At 35.2% G+C, this 18,083-nt stretch overlaps 2 protein-coding genes and 1 long non-coding RNA gene across 3 annotated transcripts; 2 read left to right on the top strand and 1 right to left on the bottom strand.

Moving 5' to 3' along the window:
• Positions 1–1,757: 1,757 nt before the first annotated feature.
• On the bottom strand, positions 1,758–4,412 carry LOC123554393 (uncharacterized). Its single transcript, XR_008371925.1, has 3 exons — positions 4,191–4,412; positions 3,288–3,894; positions 1,758–2,715 (listed from the first exon to the last, which is right to left on the bottom strand). It is a non-coding gene; the product is annotated as an uncharacterized LOC123554393 (long non-coding RNA).
• Positions 4,413–8,657: 4,245 nt separating this feature from the next.
• LOC123555489 (heavy metal-binding protein HIP-like) lies at positions 8,658–10,834 on the top strand. Its single transcript, XM_045346099.2, has 2 exons — positions 8,658–8,933; positions 9,643–10,834. Exons 1-2 carry the CDS (start codon positions 8,711–8,713, stop codon positions 10,047–10,049), a joined length of 630 nt encoding a protein of 209 aa, XP_045202034.2. The 5' UTR covers positions 8,658–8,710; the 3' UTR covers positions 10,050–10,834.
• Positions 10,835–14,497: 3,663 nt separating this feature from the next.
• Positions 14,498–17,326, top strand: LOC123555490 (heavy metal-binding protein HIP-like). Its single transcript, XM_045346100.2, has 2 exons — positions 14,498–14,782; positions 16,920–17,326. Exons 1-2 carry the CDS (start codon positions 14,560–14,562, stop codon positions 17,324–17,326), a joined length of 630 nt encoding a protein of 209 aa, XP_045202035.2. The 5' UTR covers positions 14,498–14,559.
• The last annotated feature ends 757 nt before the right edge of the window (positions 17,327–18,083 follow it).

Here is an 18,083-nt window from a genome sequence, read left to right as displayed (position 1 = left end):
CCACCCCTAATGGTTTGTGCCGATAGTTAGGATTTGGAGTGGTAAATTTGCATAATTGTTATGCCCCTTTATGATAGGGGAAGATTACGGGATATTTCCAATCATAACGGACTAACTGACAAAAATCAAGATACTTAGTTAACGTAAGTGAATATGTGGATGGCAGTAGTGGGCACTAACAAGCAGTTTTGTCCTGTTAAGATACTTAAGTGGATAATGTTACATGTTGAATATTCATGTATTGCGCATGCGTAATGATGTTTATAATTCTGGCGCACTTCCCTCTATATAGAAGCTTTAGTCGGATAATACATGCGGTACAAGTAACACGTGTTGTGTTTTATATATTCATAAATTGGGTATCTGTCGATACCAAAACATGGTGTCAGAAGTGGGATGGGCTGTGGTGTGATATGTTTATTAATTTGCGGTTCCTGCGGTATTCTGTACCTTCCGGGGTTTGTATTATATATGACCTGTTGTTATGTTTGGAAATAACCTTGGCTGGTTCCCATGCTCTGCATCAAAATTTTACTTGTTTATAACTGATCTAAAATCAGCGTGTGCAGTATTACTGTCATGAAGCATACATATATTACAATCGGTAGGAAACTATTGAGTGATCACCACTGACGTTTGCTTTAAAATCAGAAGTGTATCATAAAAAAGAATAGTGAGGAAGCCATCCAGCTGGCTTACGGAAGGTCGGTGGTTCTACCCAGGTGCCCGCTCGTGATGAAATAATGCACGGAGGGGCACCTGGGGTCTTCCTCCACCATTAAAGCTGGAAAGTCGCCATATGACCTATCATGTGTCGGTGCGACGTTAAATCCAAAAAAAAAAAAATAAATAAATAAATAAATAAATAAAAAAGAATAACATGTGAGTAGCAAGACGACTTTTTCCAGGTGGTAAATAGCATAAACAAGGAAAACTAAACAATGCATCAAATGTTTCATTTTTAACAATATCTTTAACAACATTGTCGTTTGAAATAGAGATATCAAAATCAAGTATAACACCATTTTGCACAAGAGACCCAACTCCACCAAAGCCTTGTTTTCTACCCTTTTTAGGTAGAAGGAAAAATGCAAACCGCTGTTGATTTTGTTCTCTTTCCTCATATTTTGTCGTTATGTAAGATTTCATTTCTAATGAATTTAATTACCGATTACCAGGTATTTTGTTTTAAGGAATATGAATGAGCATCAAAAACTAAAACTGTACCTCAGACAAAGCTGTACAGTTACTTCTCTTATAGATAGATATGAAATTACAGCCAAAACTTGACAGAGAAAAGGTGCTTTAGCACGCCCTTTGTAGACAACGTAGGCTATATTATTCCAAGAAAATCCAACTTCTCTTCCTATAACTTCTATAGATACAATGTTATGTGATATAATAAAAAAATGGGACTGGATAAGACGTTGATATGTTTTGTGTTAAAAACAAACAAATGGTAATAATTATTACCAAATTTGTAACAATTTAGCATTTTATTCTTTGCTTTAAATATTCATCTAACCATGTCAGCGAATTGTAACATTACTCAGAAAACTATTAAATCAAAGAACATCTATCACAGTATAATTCAGTGTGCGCATTATATACAAAACAATATATGAATATTTGAACTTGTTAGGAAAGTTACGACTGCGTTACGATATTGACATTTTTGTTTTTCTTTGCAGTTAAGAATAACATATAGAAATAAGTAGTATGTAAGTTATATTTGGTTTGAAGTATAAGATAAGATAAGATAAGAAATTTGTTTATTAACGTGACCTGTGTGAGCATATAAACATAATTACATACAATATTTAACAATTAAACACACCCGGCCCAATGGGCCTATAAGTCACCAGGCAATTTATACATTTATTAGGACCTCAGTAAATAGTTTTTACTATTGACAGGCAAGTCATTTAATACGCTTAAAATTGTTACAAGACATCAGAAATAAATTTCAAAACATTTTCCTCCCATTTTTTGTTTATAGTCCTGCAAAGCTGTGTTGAACTATAGACCGGTCGATAGCACAAGTTAATGAGTCATGTAATAGTGTGTATTGTAAGCTGACTACAGTGCTATATGCATATCTCAACTTGAATCTAATATTTTTGTTGATATTTCTACATTGCAAGCGCTTCTGTATTGCCAAGTATTAGGAATGCACACAAAGGTATGTATTTATAATGTAATGAACACATTTCCCGACAGTATAAGTAAAACTAACTCTCTAATGATAAAAATACATTGTTATAAAGCAACTGTTCAATAGGCAATAAATATGTTTCTACGGAAGCGTGAAGGTACCAAAATCGATATTACGTTTAAGCATATTACAGTTGTCCAAAGGATGTACAAGTAAAAATGACTTGCGAAATATGCAATATATTTTTCTATAATACCAAGTGTGTTAATATTAATTTACTCTTTTGTACATTATCGCAAATTCGGGAAAGCATGAATGCGTTTCATAAACAACGAAATCTCTGAAAAGCATTCCCTGAAATATTACGGAATCAAATTTTGTTGATCCGCTGAAGCAGCAGCAGTCAGGTTCAGGTTTTAAACATGTTTTACATGGAGCAGAGATTGCTGTAGAAGTAACTGTATGACCTTTAACGTTACGTTTTATTATCACACTGTCTCCTAGCAACACCCTACACACTAATATGCAACACAGTTCGTCTTCCCCGTCACGCCTTTTACCTGAAAGATAAAACATAATCTTAAGTAGAAAGTAGTTCAGAAAATATTTCCGTACCATGTCTGGAGCTATCACGTAATGATCCTGGAGCTGTACATTCATAGTTCATACAATGTAAAAGACGTTAGACAAGAAATGGATTAGGTTAAATGCTTAACCGGTGCAATGTGAATTATTTGTGCCAACAGTGAAAATAAATGTAATTTAAACATTTGAAATGATAAAATCTATAATCAATGGTCAAACTAAAAGAAGGATACTTTTAATGTTTCAGTTCTATACCGATTTTACGAAAAGTCTTGGTCTCTGCTTCAATACATAACCGAGAGCCTTTGTAAGGCATTACATTCAGTATTTGTCAAATAATCACAGTCTACCTCATATATTCAATTTCTTTACCGTGCTAATTTTACTCATTCTACAATACAACCTTAAAGGAACTACTTAACTCTCTTATTCGTCAATTAAACGAAGAGCTATTTGTGAATTTGAGAAAAAAACTACGATCAAAGATATTTCCTGAAATTTTGAAGGTTAAAATATTGATACATTTTTGAAAGTATGTGTATATTACCTGTGTATTGGTCGGCTTTGACAGAATCCTCGGTAAAGTAAATTCCCCTTCCTAACATTCCATTTCGTGACATATTTACATCAATTCCATTTCTTTCAATTTCTTCAAGATTGTCGACAGGAGTTCCATGAAACATGTAATATTCATTAATACTACTGTTAACAACTTTTCCAAGACAAGAATCATGTTTTAAAAACATTTTTGTATAAATAGGACCCACTCCAGAAAAGCTTTCTGGAGAAAAGCTTCATGCCAAAACCGGAGGCAAAATTTTCAATTTGCCTCTTTTTCTTCAGGTAGGACTGAAATGCCGATGCATTACCTATTGATGCTATTTTGGTAATATTTATTGACGAATGTTGAAGTTCTCGACCATTGCGACCAATACTGACTACATCTGGATTCCAAAGTGTTTCAGCCATTCGTCGTAGCTCAGTTACAACAAAATCGTTGTCAACATGACGATACAAAGACAACGATTGGTCGCTCACGGATATACTTTGACTATCAGCGTAATGGATTCCATGACAACGAGCAACAGTGTTTTCTGATTTCGAATGTTCCTATTTCACGTAAACGAAACCATTTTCTTCGACATTAAATCTTTCTGAAAAGATAAAGTCAAAGAGCTAAAAGTGTTTATTAAGTAAATGTGCTTTTAAATTAAGTAATTTTAAAATGTACTTTGAAGAATAATATAGATGCTCTGTGCAATAAATTTTCAATATATGCAGCATGTGTGCAAAACACTGAACTAGAAATTCCCAGATGTTCTTTTGCTCTGAGGATGGAGAGACACACTGCGATAATAACATTCAATCACTCCAATTTTATTCGTTTTACTTTTCAGATCTTCCCCACAGACTTTCTTCTTACTAAAGCTAGCATGAAAGTAGTACATACTTCGTTTAAACGCCAGCAAGATAAATACCACGGAAACGAATGCTGTGAAACTTGCATTGACAAACCCAGTGTAGAAAGCCGGTGTCAGGTTTCTCCAATTAAAACCAACATCTTTACCAACCAGTTCTACATATAAAACATGAGCAGTCAAGAAACTGATGTCTGAAATAAATGGGTATACTCGCACTAAGTGTCCAAAGTTTGTCTGTATGCATATCTGTTGTGTACAAAATAGATGTAAAGAGAAGTAAGAGTATTATTGTAACAAGAGATATTATATTAGAAATATAATTTCCAATCTGAAACTGTTATTGGTATGAAATGAAAAGCCTTTCTCCATTAAACATTAACCGTGAAATAATACTGACATTGCATTTCAATCAGCAATGACTGTCTATAATTTCTTTCATTAAAATTTATTACCTTACTTTTTTCTGGAAAATAACTAAATGATCAGCTTAACATAAGAAGTCAAACAGTTTGAAAATTTAACTCTTTAATTTCAATATAAATAAATGCCATGAATGAAATTATTACACATGAAAATATGATCAGTGGGCTCACATGGAGAGACGCTGATCCGGTTGTCGTTGAGATGTTCTTACATGTTATCGTTGAGACGTAACTTACGTTGTAACGCACTTCTTACATGTCGTTTTCTTTACGTTTTAACGCACGCTTATTATCACGGCTATGAAAGCGGTACATTATTTATCATCTCTGAATGTATTATTAACCGATATAAATTCTATTGAACCATGCAATATTTGCAGACGTTACCTGAATACCAGACCATTCCATTATTAGAAGTACAAAAACATCGCTGTCCTTGAAACTGACCTGTAGTATATAAAATATATTTCGTTAATATTTTGTCAGCAAAAATGTAGTCGGTTCTTTAGTGTGTTTTATAACGCAGCACTAACAATGGTTACTGACTTCTATATTATACGGCAGCTGCCCGCTCGTGATGAAATAATGCACGGAGGGGCACCTGGGGTCTTCCTCCACCATTAAAGCTGGAAAGTCGCCATATGACCTATCATGTGTCGGTGCGACGTTAAATCCAACAAATCACAAATCTATATTATACGGACAAATAATATTGTGCTATGCAGTCATGGCCATAGAATACTGTAGATTTAAAGACTCTGTTTGATGGTGAATATTGATGAAATTTTGAGTGAAATACCAGAGATATGAAATTGTCAGAATAGTTTGTTTATTTGATATATTGATAACGTAACACAAAAGTAAAGATAGTGCTTGACTCCTTTTCATGCTATCATTGCTATAATTATTGTTGAATTGTTGTAAAAAGTAGAATTTGAGTCACTTATGGACGATTTGGTTTAATTACAGTGATAGCTGGATCCCAGCATCACACAATATATTATATATACTAGTTAAAGGGAACCAACTGTGAATATTTTTCTCTTGAATAGTTCGATTGAGTACAAGTAGTTTTAAGGGGTTTTGGAATGCAGGCAAAATTGCAATAGTGGTCAATGTCTACAAAGAACATATAGTATAAATAACTATGGTCTTAGGCCACATAAAAACAACTGCAGTATTTAATACGCCGACTCTTTGACTGAAGGAAAGGACATTTAAAATAAAACTTTTTAGCTACTGACCTTGAAACGAGATTGGACAGTTCTTTATAGTACTGTTGATTAGGGATATCGATCGTTTCATTGTTCCTAAATAACCTGATATTTCCTCCCTGATCCACACCGTTCCATTTCCGTCATATCTGTCCTGAACTAAAGTGAATAAAGCGGAACTTTCACTTAAATAACTCCCATACACACAGAGAGAAATAAATATGTAGATCAAATATGGACAAATATATCCAACTGAAACACATTTTTGTATTTTATCTGAAGTATACATAGTTATGTTTTAATTCAAATTCGTCTGATCCTGACCTCAAATTACTTGATTACTTTGATACACTGCCTTCCGTAAAAAGCACGTCCAACTCACAAAAAAACACATTCCATTCGTATTCAAGACGTGTGTTTAATACTTTCCTTCCGTATATAAAGAAAATGTATGAAAGTTATACAGTTTGAGTATAATTATTATAAAACGAATTATTACCGGTAGCCCGTAATCAGAGTGAAACATTGCACCCGGAAGAAAACGAAATTCAAGTGCGCATTTGAGCGTAGCGGTTCAAATCACAATGAGCAAGTTGATCTAACGGACTAGCCTATAGTAATAACTACTTGTGTTATCTTTCGCACTGCTCTGGTTTACGGTGTAAAAGCCCAGATTATCCTCAGTCAGTTTTTCCGCGAGAATAAAACGATATATTTCTTCCTCGGGGAAAAATCAACCAAACAGTCCTCACCCTTCCTCCCCTGCTGGTTTTACTCTTTTAGTATCAGCTCACAAAAAGGAAGAGGGAACCAACTAGTTAGATTCTTCTCCTATCACTGTCTATTATTAAGACATGTAGATAAATACCTAATACGGGAAACAACCAGCTGGTCAGTTCTTCCTACTTCTCCATGTATCATTATTCAGGTATTTAGATATCTACAAACTCGTGGTGTGGAAATTCAGCTGTTACATTGGATAGAAGGTATTGTGAGGAGAAAATAGTTGAGATGAAAAACGCAGATAAATATATGAATTCTATTTTGTTATAAGCTGCAAATTGTGTTTCGCAAGACAGAAAAGGAAGACTTTGGTTGTTCGGCTTTTATAAAGCTATTCATTCAGTTCGTTTGTTTGTTTTGTTGGGTATAACGTCACATCGACAGAATTATAGGTCATATGGCGACTTTCCAGCTTTGATGGGGGGAAGAAGACCCCAGGTGCCCCTCCGTGCATTAATTATTTCATTACGAGCGCGTACCTTGGTAGAACCACCGATATTCCGTAAGCCAACTGGATGGCTTCCTCACGTCAAAAATTCAACGCCCCGAGTGAGGCTTGAACCCACATCGGTGAGGGCCAGTATTTTGAAGTCAGCGGTCTTAACCACTTAGCCACGGAGGTCCCCGCTATTTATTCAGAATTCCACTTCTGTGAACATGCCGGGTTACTGGCTTATTATGATGATGATAATGCAATATGCTCATGAAGACGTTAAGATGATTATGATGATGATGATGATAATGATAATGATAAAGATAGAATATGATAAGATATGATGACGATATGATTATGATGATGATGATAATGTTCTTAATAATGATTGTATGGTGATGATTATAAGATGATGATGGTGATAATGATGATGATGATGATGATGGTGATATGATTTAATTCAATGATGATCATGATATTTTGACGGTATAATATTATGGTGACCTGATGATGATATGCTGTTGATGTGATAACATAATGATGGTATGATGATGATGATCATGATGATGATCATGTGTTGATGGTGATGATATGACATAATATGTTGATAATATGATTCTCTTAATATATTTTTCCAACCGTTATGGCTTAATGAGTTTATACTTCCAGCTGTAACCGTTGTTATGTTTTATTATAACACTATCATCTTTGAACAAAAGTCTGTCAACTGTACGTTTACTTGTCACTATTATGCCCGGATCCAAATGACCTCGCTCCATGATGACGCATTTACATGTTAAAATAAAGAATAACAATGGATCCGTTTGCGTGTCAACGTACATTAAAACAAGTTATTCGGTATCTATTTTTCTCTTCCAAGCAGCGATTCGCTTTAATTTTGTACCAAGTGACCGTCTAAATGTCTTAATATATTTTGATGTTGGATACAGTAAATGCAATATTAGCCAATGCAACAACTTTATTCCGAATTTTGCCAATACGTGTTTTTAAATGGATACTTTTCCAAATATATTATCGTATTGTACAGCACAATGTTAAATAATATGATATTATTATTTTTGATTTTCAATTTCTCTTTTACTCTAGCTTCGAAAGCATCAGTGGCCAATACAGGTTTATTTTTGTATCTTGACCCCATTAATTTACTTCTTACATGTGTAACATTCTTGATCGGGGTTATGTATAACCAGTCACTTTTGGCTTCATTAATTTTATTAAGTATAGTCTTGGTAGTTTTGATAATTGTTTGATTTCTTCTAAAGTTCATGAACAGTAACGAATTTTTGTGTAAGCGGTTGCTCACCTTTTATTTTAATATACAGACTCTTTTAGAATTGAATTTGTTATGAACTATGAGTTCCTTTCCAAAAAATGGAACTTTTTTTCTTTGCAAGGTCTTTTTAATACAAAATTGCTTTAACAATTACCAAGTTATCACTCAGAAAATATTGGTCAATTCTTTTCTGAATTTGTACTTTTGATGACAAACACATTGTCAGTAATATTTGCATTCGTCTTAACATGGCATATTTATCATAGCAAGATGTTATCTATTTGACGTACAGTTTAGAGTTTGTCATACTTTTCTTATCACCTGGTAAGTTAATAGGTACATCTTTTAGCTAAATATTCGTCGTTTTTGACACTCTTCAGTCGGAAATATTGTTTCAACTATCATGATAATAAATTTGCTTTTTCGGACCATTTTCATATTGCAATTGTTATTTACTTGCAAAGGCTCTATCCGGAAAAGGATTTTAGTAGATGACAACTTCTATACTTTGGTTAACAAGCTAGATGCACTGGAGAAAGAAGTCGCTACACTAAAGGCAAATGCTGCCAACAATAACACAATACAAGCACTAAAGCAGGATGTAGCATTGCTTAAAATGCAACAAGGTAAAACAGATTTACTCGATACTACTGCTATACTTTGGCCTGTCCGCATAATTCGATATGAACAGCACAATTCTTCCTTTCTAGAAGTCGAAAGTTCATTCCCAGAATGAGGCGAATATTCTCCATTAATGTTATACAGGAGACGATACGTCTGGAGTCATAATTTATGTTGATGCAGGAAGTTGTTTGTCACTTGAATAAACAAAGATTTGACTGCTAAGGAATTAAAAAAATAACTGTTTAATGTAACCATCAGCAGTTACCTAACTGAAACACTGTTGATATAAATGGGAAATAAATGGGAAAAATCAGTGTGTACTAATGCATCATAATGATCCAGATGTATCATTTATCAAAGTTAGGTAATTCTTGTTACCAAATAACTGCTAATCGATTTAATCATATATAACTACATTTCATTGCACGATAGATTCTTGCCATTGTAAAGTTACTTTATATACAAAATACACAGCTATACGTAAAAATGTGTGCAAGATACGATTTTGCGTCGGTGTTTCTATTACGTTGTTTTCAAACCGAATCGATTAAATGCCACCCCCACCCCCCACCCCACCTTGAAGCTGAAAAAGCCATAGGATTGAAGTCAACAACATTAATTTTATTAACCATTCTTTGGAAAGAATAAAATTACGCTCTCCGTTTTTTTCTTTTTATTTAGGTAACACAAATATATTAATTTATATTTCAGCCAAGCAGACAAATACTGTGGCGTTTATGGCATATTTGACGACCCACGAACGCGGCACAAATCACCACATCCTCTTTGATGACGTGAAAACCAATATTGGCAACGCATATAACCCTCGTCATGGTGTTTTTATAGCCCCTGTTGATGGACTTTACCAGTTTTCTGTCACTGCATGTTCAGTATCCCAGCACTATATCGTGCTAGAACTAAATGTGAAGGACACAGTCCTCGGAAAAGTCATTGCTGGCAACGGATGGGCAGCAGCTTGCAATTCAAAAGTTTTCCTTGTTCAGCTTGCCCAAGGAGACGATGTCTTTGTCACGCATACAACAACTGGAGAGTGGCTGTATGCGAATGCTGCCTACGGTGTACCTAATTTTACTGGCCTTCTTATCAAAGAAACATAGGTGCTCCTTCCTTTGACCGAAGAAACTTGATTACTTTAATCAAGTTTAAAATGTTGCAAAAGAATGACACCGCAACACCTGCCATGTACGAATATGCTAGATTTTTGCTTACATCGAATACATTTGCTATTTCTATCATATTTGTTTTATTATATTATTTATAGCTTATATACATGTATATACTTTACAAAATATTTGACTTAGTTTATAGTTTATACTAATTACTTTATATTTATTTATTTAACACGATTGTGATGAAAGCTTCAAGCTTATTGTAGCCACTCTCGAGTCCGCTTCATGGAAAAACCAGTACTGGTGTCATATGAGAAGTCATGTCGTGACCCCAGCGGGGCTCGAACCCACAACTAATGCATTGAGCGGCCGGCACCTTATTTACTAGACCACCACTCCCCTAATTTGACTTAATGAACATTTTTTCGCGATCAAAACGATTGACAGAGGAGCACAAAAATAAATAGAACACTTATATAGTAACATTATAAACACATTTTATACAGAAAAATCGTGTTTACATATGTGACAAGCCATGACAAAATGGTCCCAAATGATATTTTATGGATTTATTTCACATATTCTAAACTGTAGATGTGTACTTAACATAAAATTATGAAAAAGTATTAACTACAGATGTCACACTTGACAACTATTCCAGTTTTATGTTTCGTTACAAATATTGATGCTAAGACTGCAACTGTCTTACCGTTTTTATTAGCCTGTACCTACCGGTTAAATTGATCATCCTCACTGCAAGTCTGTAGCTGAAGTAGGTTGAATACAAGTAACTAAATTCCCTATTATTCATAAAGAAACTTATGTAGATCATGGTAAATTTACTACTAGGAAGATACGAATTACAGCAGTAGAAAAAGGCTTCAGAACGCTCAACCGCTGCGAAAATGCCGATAGCAAATGTAATACAAATTTTAGAATGTAACTAGACTTTAAACGAAAAATACGTCAAGTGAGTTGTAGTTTGAAGTTATTTTATTGGTCAATTATTGAGCTGCATTATAATTAAATATATTTTGAGAAATTTATACGGAACAATTTCGCTTCTGTAAGTTGTTTTCTGTTTTCCTACAATATCTTTCTTGCTAAATCTACGCAACTACTTAGACAACCGAAACTGCTAGGGGTGTTTCAAAGTATGGCGACCATTTTGGGGTAGCATTTTCTATTAAAATCAATGCAGACTATAATTACACCCCTAAACTAACAGGAAGATTGTATGGTGTGACGAAATGTTCATAAGCTTATTCAGCTGTCTACAAAAAAATACGTTATTTGTAAAACATGTGTTATTGACTTATTCTCATGACATCCAACATGAAAAGAGTTTTTTTTAAATAAAAGAGCGTTCCTTCGACATTAGTATGATCAGCTTGAATGATGTTATAGTATGTCCCTAAACACTGAAGACAAGACTAAGTTTCGCAATTATAACAAACGCCGAACAAGTTAAAGCAAAGAAAGCAAACATATTCACGCTTAGAAGCATGTAACAAACATAGAACTCCGTGTGGGAGGACACGTGACCCAAAATGATGCGTAACACAGATAAAATGGCGGCCACGGAGCTAAACTTAACGGAAAATGTTAGGTAAATGACATTTATACGCAAGCAACAAAAAGTTTCTTTCCGATGGTGTATCTCCCAACTCCTTAACTATGATAGTTCCCGAGATCACTTCGAGGTTTTAAGCGAGTTGATAACTTTTTCGAAATAAAATGCGATGGTATTTACCCGTATAGTTAATAATTCATCAAAAATAATGATTTCAAGAAGGAATCGATCAAGTTGTTTCTAATGTTTAATTACTTTATTCAAACAGACATCCTGTCTATCAACATTTAGACGCTGTGTCTCCTATGAAAGATATTAATGCAGATGAGAAAATGGTGCGACACACGTAAATATTGCCGTTTAGAAAGACAATACTTGACAAAAACGTTTCTTTTTATAGTTTGATACATTAGTTCTGTTTTTCCTCGGTTCTTATTTCGAAATGTTCGGTTTAAAATTTCGAGTCTTCAATAAAATGTCCAAACTAACGTGAAACAAGAGTGCTTTAGTAAGAACGTCATCTCTTTGAAATGACAAATGAGCGTTCAAATTACCAAAGTAGCAGAGGAGTTGGTACGGCTTTTGAATGAAACAGTTCTTAAATCTGATCAGTGTCTAACTATTTTATTTTTTAATAACAAAGCCTTCAATGTCTTAAAGCCATGACAATTTCATGAAATACTCAGTGGCCCTAAAACACACATGTGCATATTGAAATTGCATGGCATGAATTTTATTTCATACACTATTTAGTGTCCCTCAAAGCACACCTTTGCATTTCGGTATTGCATGGCACTTCATAACTTTAAGCAAGTTACAAATTATTGAGTTGATTTACTGTCCAAATAATTCTTTATACTGTAATATTCTCTACAGTACAATAAAACATGCTTTTTGTTTTCCATTACATTTTCATTGACACAGAAAGGACATACTCTATTATCTAATAATAATTTTTCGTATCTGGCGAATTGGCTCTACACCGTATCTGTGTTTGAACCAAGGTATGGTTATGTACCGAAAGACATTTTAAAATTCCTTTACCCTTCTATTACCAGGTTTAGAATTTATGTTCTCAGTCCAGCACTGTTCAAACTTCCTTATACATAATTTTGTTAACTTATCAATACAAACGTTTTTGATAAGGGAGTGCTTGTATAAAAAAATAGTACAATTATAGTCATTCGAAATACTAATTACTCTGTCGGCCAGTTTTATAGTCTACCAGGTTTCTGCTTACAATAATCAAAAATCTTAAAATTCATTCCATCAACATCCATTAGAGAAAGAAATATCAATAGAGATATAACTCTTTTTTTCATTTGGACCACAAAAGGTAGATTCCAACCCATATTTCTTAAAACTGCTACATTAGGTGCATATTTGCATGTCCCAAGAAATACAAGTATTGCACAGTTATGTACAGCTTCTGTGCATGAAAAGGTTTTAGTACCACATGTTGAGGCTCCGTACCAAATTATTGACCATACTACAGAATTACAGTAGTTTAGTATACACCTGAAATGGTATTTCACCAGTATTGTGAAAATTTGCACTTAAAATGCCCAGGACTTATTTGTTATACTGGTAACATTATTACCACACCGAAAGTCAAATGATGCCAGATGTCTGCGTACAAGTATGCATGAGGGGGCCTCCGTGGCCGAGTGGTTAAGGTCGCTGACTTCAAATCACTTGCCCCTCATCGATGTGGGTTCGAGCCTCACTCGGGGCGTTGAATTCTTAATGTGAGGAAGCCATCCAGCTGGCTTACGGAAGGTCGGTGGTTCTACCCAGGTACCCGCTGGTGATGAAATAATGCACGGAGGAGCACCTGGGGTCTTCCTCCACCATTAAAAGCTGGAAAGTCGCCATATGACCTATCATGTGTCGGTGCGATGTTAAATCCCCCCCCCCCCCCCCCCCCCCCAAAAAAAAAAAATGTATGATGTTGCTACCTCTCTATTATTTAGCATATCTAGTCTGCTTGCTGTTTATACATGTAATAAGTTCTACCGTCACCAACAAAATAATCCATTCTATGTTGAGTATTTTTACTTAAGTTATAAAATAATACATATTTCGATTTCGTTAGGCTGAGTAAAATTCAAAACTTTTCGACATTGGTGTATTTTTACGCCACATCATCAATTAATGTGATGTCATTAGTGACGTCACACGCCTTATATAAAATTTACACGTTGATTTTGAAAATATTGAAGGGTGTCTCAATTCAACAAAACGAAGAAAACAATTCAATACGTTCAAAGTATTATTCTTTCATTTAGAATTTACTGATTATGTGAATTTTAAGGTTTATCTAATTTCAGCCGTTATGGCTAAATGAGTTTACTTCTGACTGGTATCGTTGTTTCATTTTATTATAACACAATAATCATTAAAACAGTGTGTCTTATTTTCATTCACGTCTGTCAAGGTTAATAAAACACCAGGTTTGAAGCAACAAAGGATGTTGAGTATATTTTGTATCATGGCACTGAACTAATGGCAGTAGTTTCATACTTGCTGAAAGTCTGTCAACTGTACGCATATTTGCCACTATAATGTCCATCCGGTATAAGGTTACTCAAAGTTCAAACGATCTCGCTCCATGTGTATGACAAATAGTACTCATTGTCCCAATGGAGACAGATTTTGCCAATCCCCAGTTATCGATTTAGAAAATATTGATCAATTCATTTCGGAACTTGGTACTTTTGATGTACTTAATCATCGACAAAAGTCAGTTATATAAGCATAATTCTTAACGTGACATATTAATCATAACAAAATGTTATCTATTTGACATACAGTTTACCATTGGTCATACTTTTCTTATCAGCTGGTAAGTTAGTAGGTGCATCATTTCGCTAAATATTCGTCGTTTTTTGACACTCTTTAGTCGAAAATATTGTTTCAAGTATCATGACATTGAATTTGCCTTTTCGGACCATTTTCATACTGCAGCTGTTATTTACTGGAAAGAGCTCTATCCTGAAAAGGATTTTAGTCGAAGACAACTTCTGTACGTTGGTTAACAAGCTAAATGCACTGGAGACAGAAGTCGCTACACTAAAGGCAAATGCTGCAAGCAATAACACAATACAAGTGCTAAAGCAGGATGTAGCATTGCTTAAAACGCAACAAGGTAAACAGATTTACACGATACTACTGCTGTCCTTTGGCCTGTCTGCACAACTCAATAGGCAGAGTACCATACTTCCTTGCTAGAAGTCGCAATTTCATTCCCAGAATGAGGCGAATATTCTCCATTAAAATGATACAGGAGACGATACGTCTGGTGTCATATGTTGTGGCAGGAAGTTGCTGGTCAGAATTCAAAACATTACTGTTTGATATAACTCAGCGGTTACCTATCTGAAATACTGTTGACAAAAATGCAAATAAATGGGGAAAATGTAACTGATAGAGTCTTGCGATTGTGAAGTTATTTTAAACACAAAATACACAGCTATATGACTTGTTTACACCAAAAACGTGTGAATTACATGCAAGATACGATTATGCGTCGGTGCTTCAATTACTTTTTTAGCTCACCTGAGCCAAAGGCTCATGGTGAGCTTTTGTGACCGCTCAATGTCCGTCGTGTGTCGTGTGTCCGTCAACATCTTCTAAAAAAATCTTCTCCTTGAAAACTACTTGGCATAATTACACCAAACTTCACAGGAATGATCCTTGGATGGCCCCCTTTCAAAATTTTGATGAATTGAATTCTATGCAGAACTCTAATTGCCATGGCAACCGAAAGGAAAATATTTAAAAATCTTCTTGTCCAAAATCACAGGGCTTAGGGCTTTGATATCTGGTGTGTAGCATCACCTAGTGGTCCTCTACCAAAATTGTTCAAATTATCCCCCTTGGGTTAAATATGGCCCCGCCCCGGGGGTCACATGGTTATATAGACTTATATAGGGAAAACTTTGAAAATCTTCTTGTACAAAACCAATGGCCTAGGGCTTTGATATTTGGTATGTAGCATCATCTAGTGGTCCTCTATCAAGATTGTTCAAATTATCCCCCTAGGATCAAATATGGCTCAGCCCCGGGGGTCCGAATTTTTACATAGACTTATATGGGAAAAAAAGTTTAAAAATCTTTTTATCTGAAACCACAAGACATAGGCCTTTGATATTTGGTTTGTAACATTGTCTTATGGTCCTCAACCAAAATTGTTCAAATTGTACCCCTGGGGTGAAAAGAGGCCCTGCCCTGGGGATCCCAATTTTATATTTTAAAAATCTTCTTGTCTGAAAACACAAGACCTAGGCTTTTGATATTTGATATGATGCATTGCCTAGTAGTCCTCTATCAAAATTGTTCAGATTATGCCCCTAGGGTTAAAAGTGGCCCCGCCCCGGGGTCACTTAGTTATTATATGAGTTATATAGGAAAAATACTTAAAAAAACTACCAGATCCTATTTCCAAGACTGTTTCATTATAATTACCTGATGACCCCAAGTAATATGATGTCACCAATCTGACTAAAGTACTTGATCTTCTAAACGAAGATCTGAGAACGACGCATTCACATTCGTCTTCTGTATATTTTGGATTAATTTCCAATATTGCTATTTTTATTTTCGCAAATCTATTTTTATTTGAAACAGACAACTTGTTTGAATGTCAAATAGTAAGAAAAATTTGCAGTCAATCCAGGGCTCGAGCCCAGGACCTCTCGCTTACAAAGCAAGTTCCCTACCGACTGAGCAAACCGGCTATCTGACATTTTTCGACATAAAAATTGTACATATCCAAAAAGGCTTTTTAAAGCTTGCAGAATGTTGTAAGTTAGCTTCTGATTGGCTGGCGGAAGGGCCGTCAGAACGAGGCTATCAATAGCTCGTTTTCAGATCCTAAGCGATGTACTTTAGTCAGATTGATGATGTCATTTGCCTGTGACCTTGACCTGCTGCCCTACTGTCTTGTTTTTTTTTAAGATACAGCCTTGAAATTTGGATGACATGTACAGTTTTGCACACCAGCTTTAAAACTGGCTTTCAGTGACCATGAATATGACCTACTGACCTACTTTCTTGTATTTTAAGCTTTAGCAAAGAAATTTGTTCAAGCAAGCAACTTAACTCATGTGAGCGATATAAGGCCATCATGGCCACCCTTTATTCTAAAAAAAACATATGGAGTTCGTGTATACTTTGAATTAAGCAACATCAATTTTATAAACATCTCTTTAGAAAGAATAAAAACAGGCTTTATTGTTTTTCGTTTCTGTTAGGTAACACACATATGTAAATATATATTTCAGCGAAGCAGACAAATACCGTGGCGTTTATGGCATATTTGACGACCCACGAACACGGCACAAATCACCACATTTACTTCGATGACGTGAAAACCAATATTGGCAATGCATATAACCCACTCAATGGTATGTTTGTTGCTTCAGTTGATGGACTTTACCAGTTTTCCGTTACCGCATGCTCCAAAGACAATCACTATATAGTGTTAGATATAGATGTTAATCACGCCAATCTTGGCAAGGTCATTGCGGGAGATGACGCTTACGCCGACTGTAACTCCAAGGCGTTCGTTGTTAAACTAACGGCGGGGGACAACGTGTTTGTGCAGCACAGAACAGTGGGCGAGTGGTTATACGTACAACCTCTCTTCAGCTTACCAAGTTTCTCCGGATTTCTGATCAAGGCATTGTAATAGTTGATTTCTCCATTACATGTTTCCAAGATACACTGAATTAAATATGAAGTCAACGTTTAGTTTTATAAATAACAGAAATAAAATACTTTTTTATTCTATTCAGTGTTGTCTGCTCGTATTTCAAAACATAATAGGTAAGGGTAGATTTCTCTGAAGCACAGAGCACCAAAAACACAGCCCCAGAGCCACGCATTAACATAGTAGGCCCACAACAAAAAGAAGCTGTAATGAAAAAATATTTCAGACATGTTGCTTCAGACATCCAACAAGTACATATTAAATAATGCTAAATATTGATGGAGGGGAAGGAAACGGCAAGGGGCGAAATGGGGTCGGGGCTGGGGGTGGGAGGAATCCGAAGAGGAAAGTTGAACAAGGACGAATATACAAGGGAATGCCATGTTCTTTAAACATTGCTATGTCCCATTTAAAGAAAGCTTCTACATAAATGAGGATTAGCTACCAAACCACTATCGTCGCTCGAGCAGTCTGAGATCTTTCTTCTCCATCATGTGCCTGTAAAACAGGCCTGACGAAATTGAAGAGATGAATATTTGCTTGCAGTCCTAAGTTAGGTAGTGTAGATGTTAGAGTCATTAATCAGATATAGAAAGATGCATGTTATGTGGTTAATGTTTAAAAATTTCCTGAGATGTTCAAAACTGAAGTTTAATATATGTGAGTACTGCAAACACCTTATTCAACATTTGTGTATTTTCTGCATCTTCTGAGTCCTAACAGTTAAGATAACTAA

Source organism: Mercenaria mercenaria, chromosome 7 (assembly GCF_021730395.1).
Source record: "Mercenaria mercenaria strain notata chromosome 7, MADL_Memer_1, whole genome shotgun sequence".
NCBI classification, from domain to species: Eukaryota; Metazoa; Mollusca; class Bivalvia; order Venerida; family Veneridae; genus Mercenaria; species Mercenaria mercenaria.
Note: the sequence above shows the minus strand (reverse complement) of the source record. Positions and strands in the feature narration are given on the sequence as shown.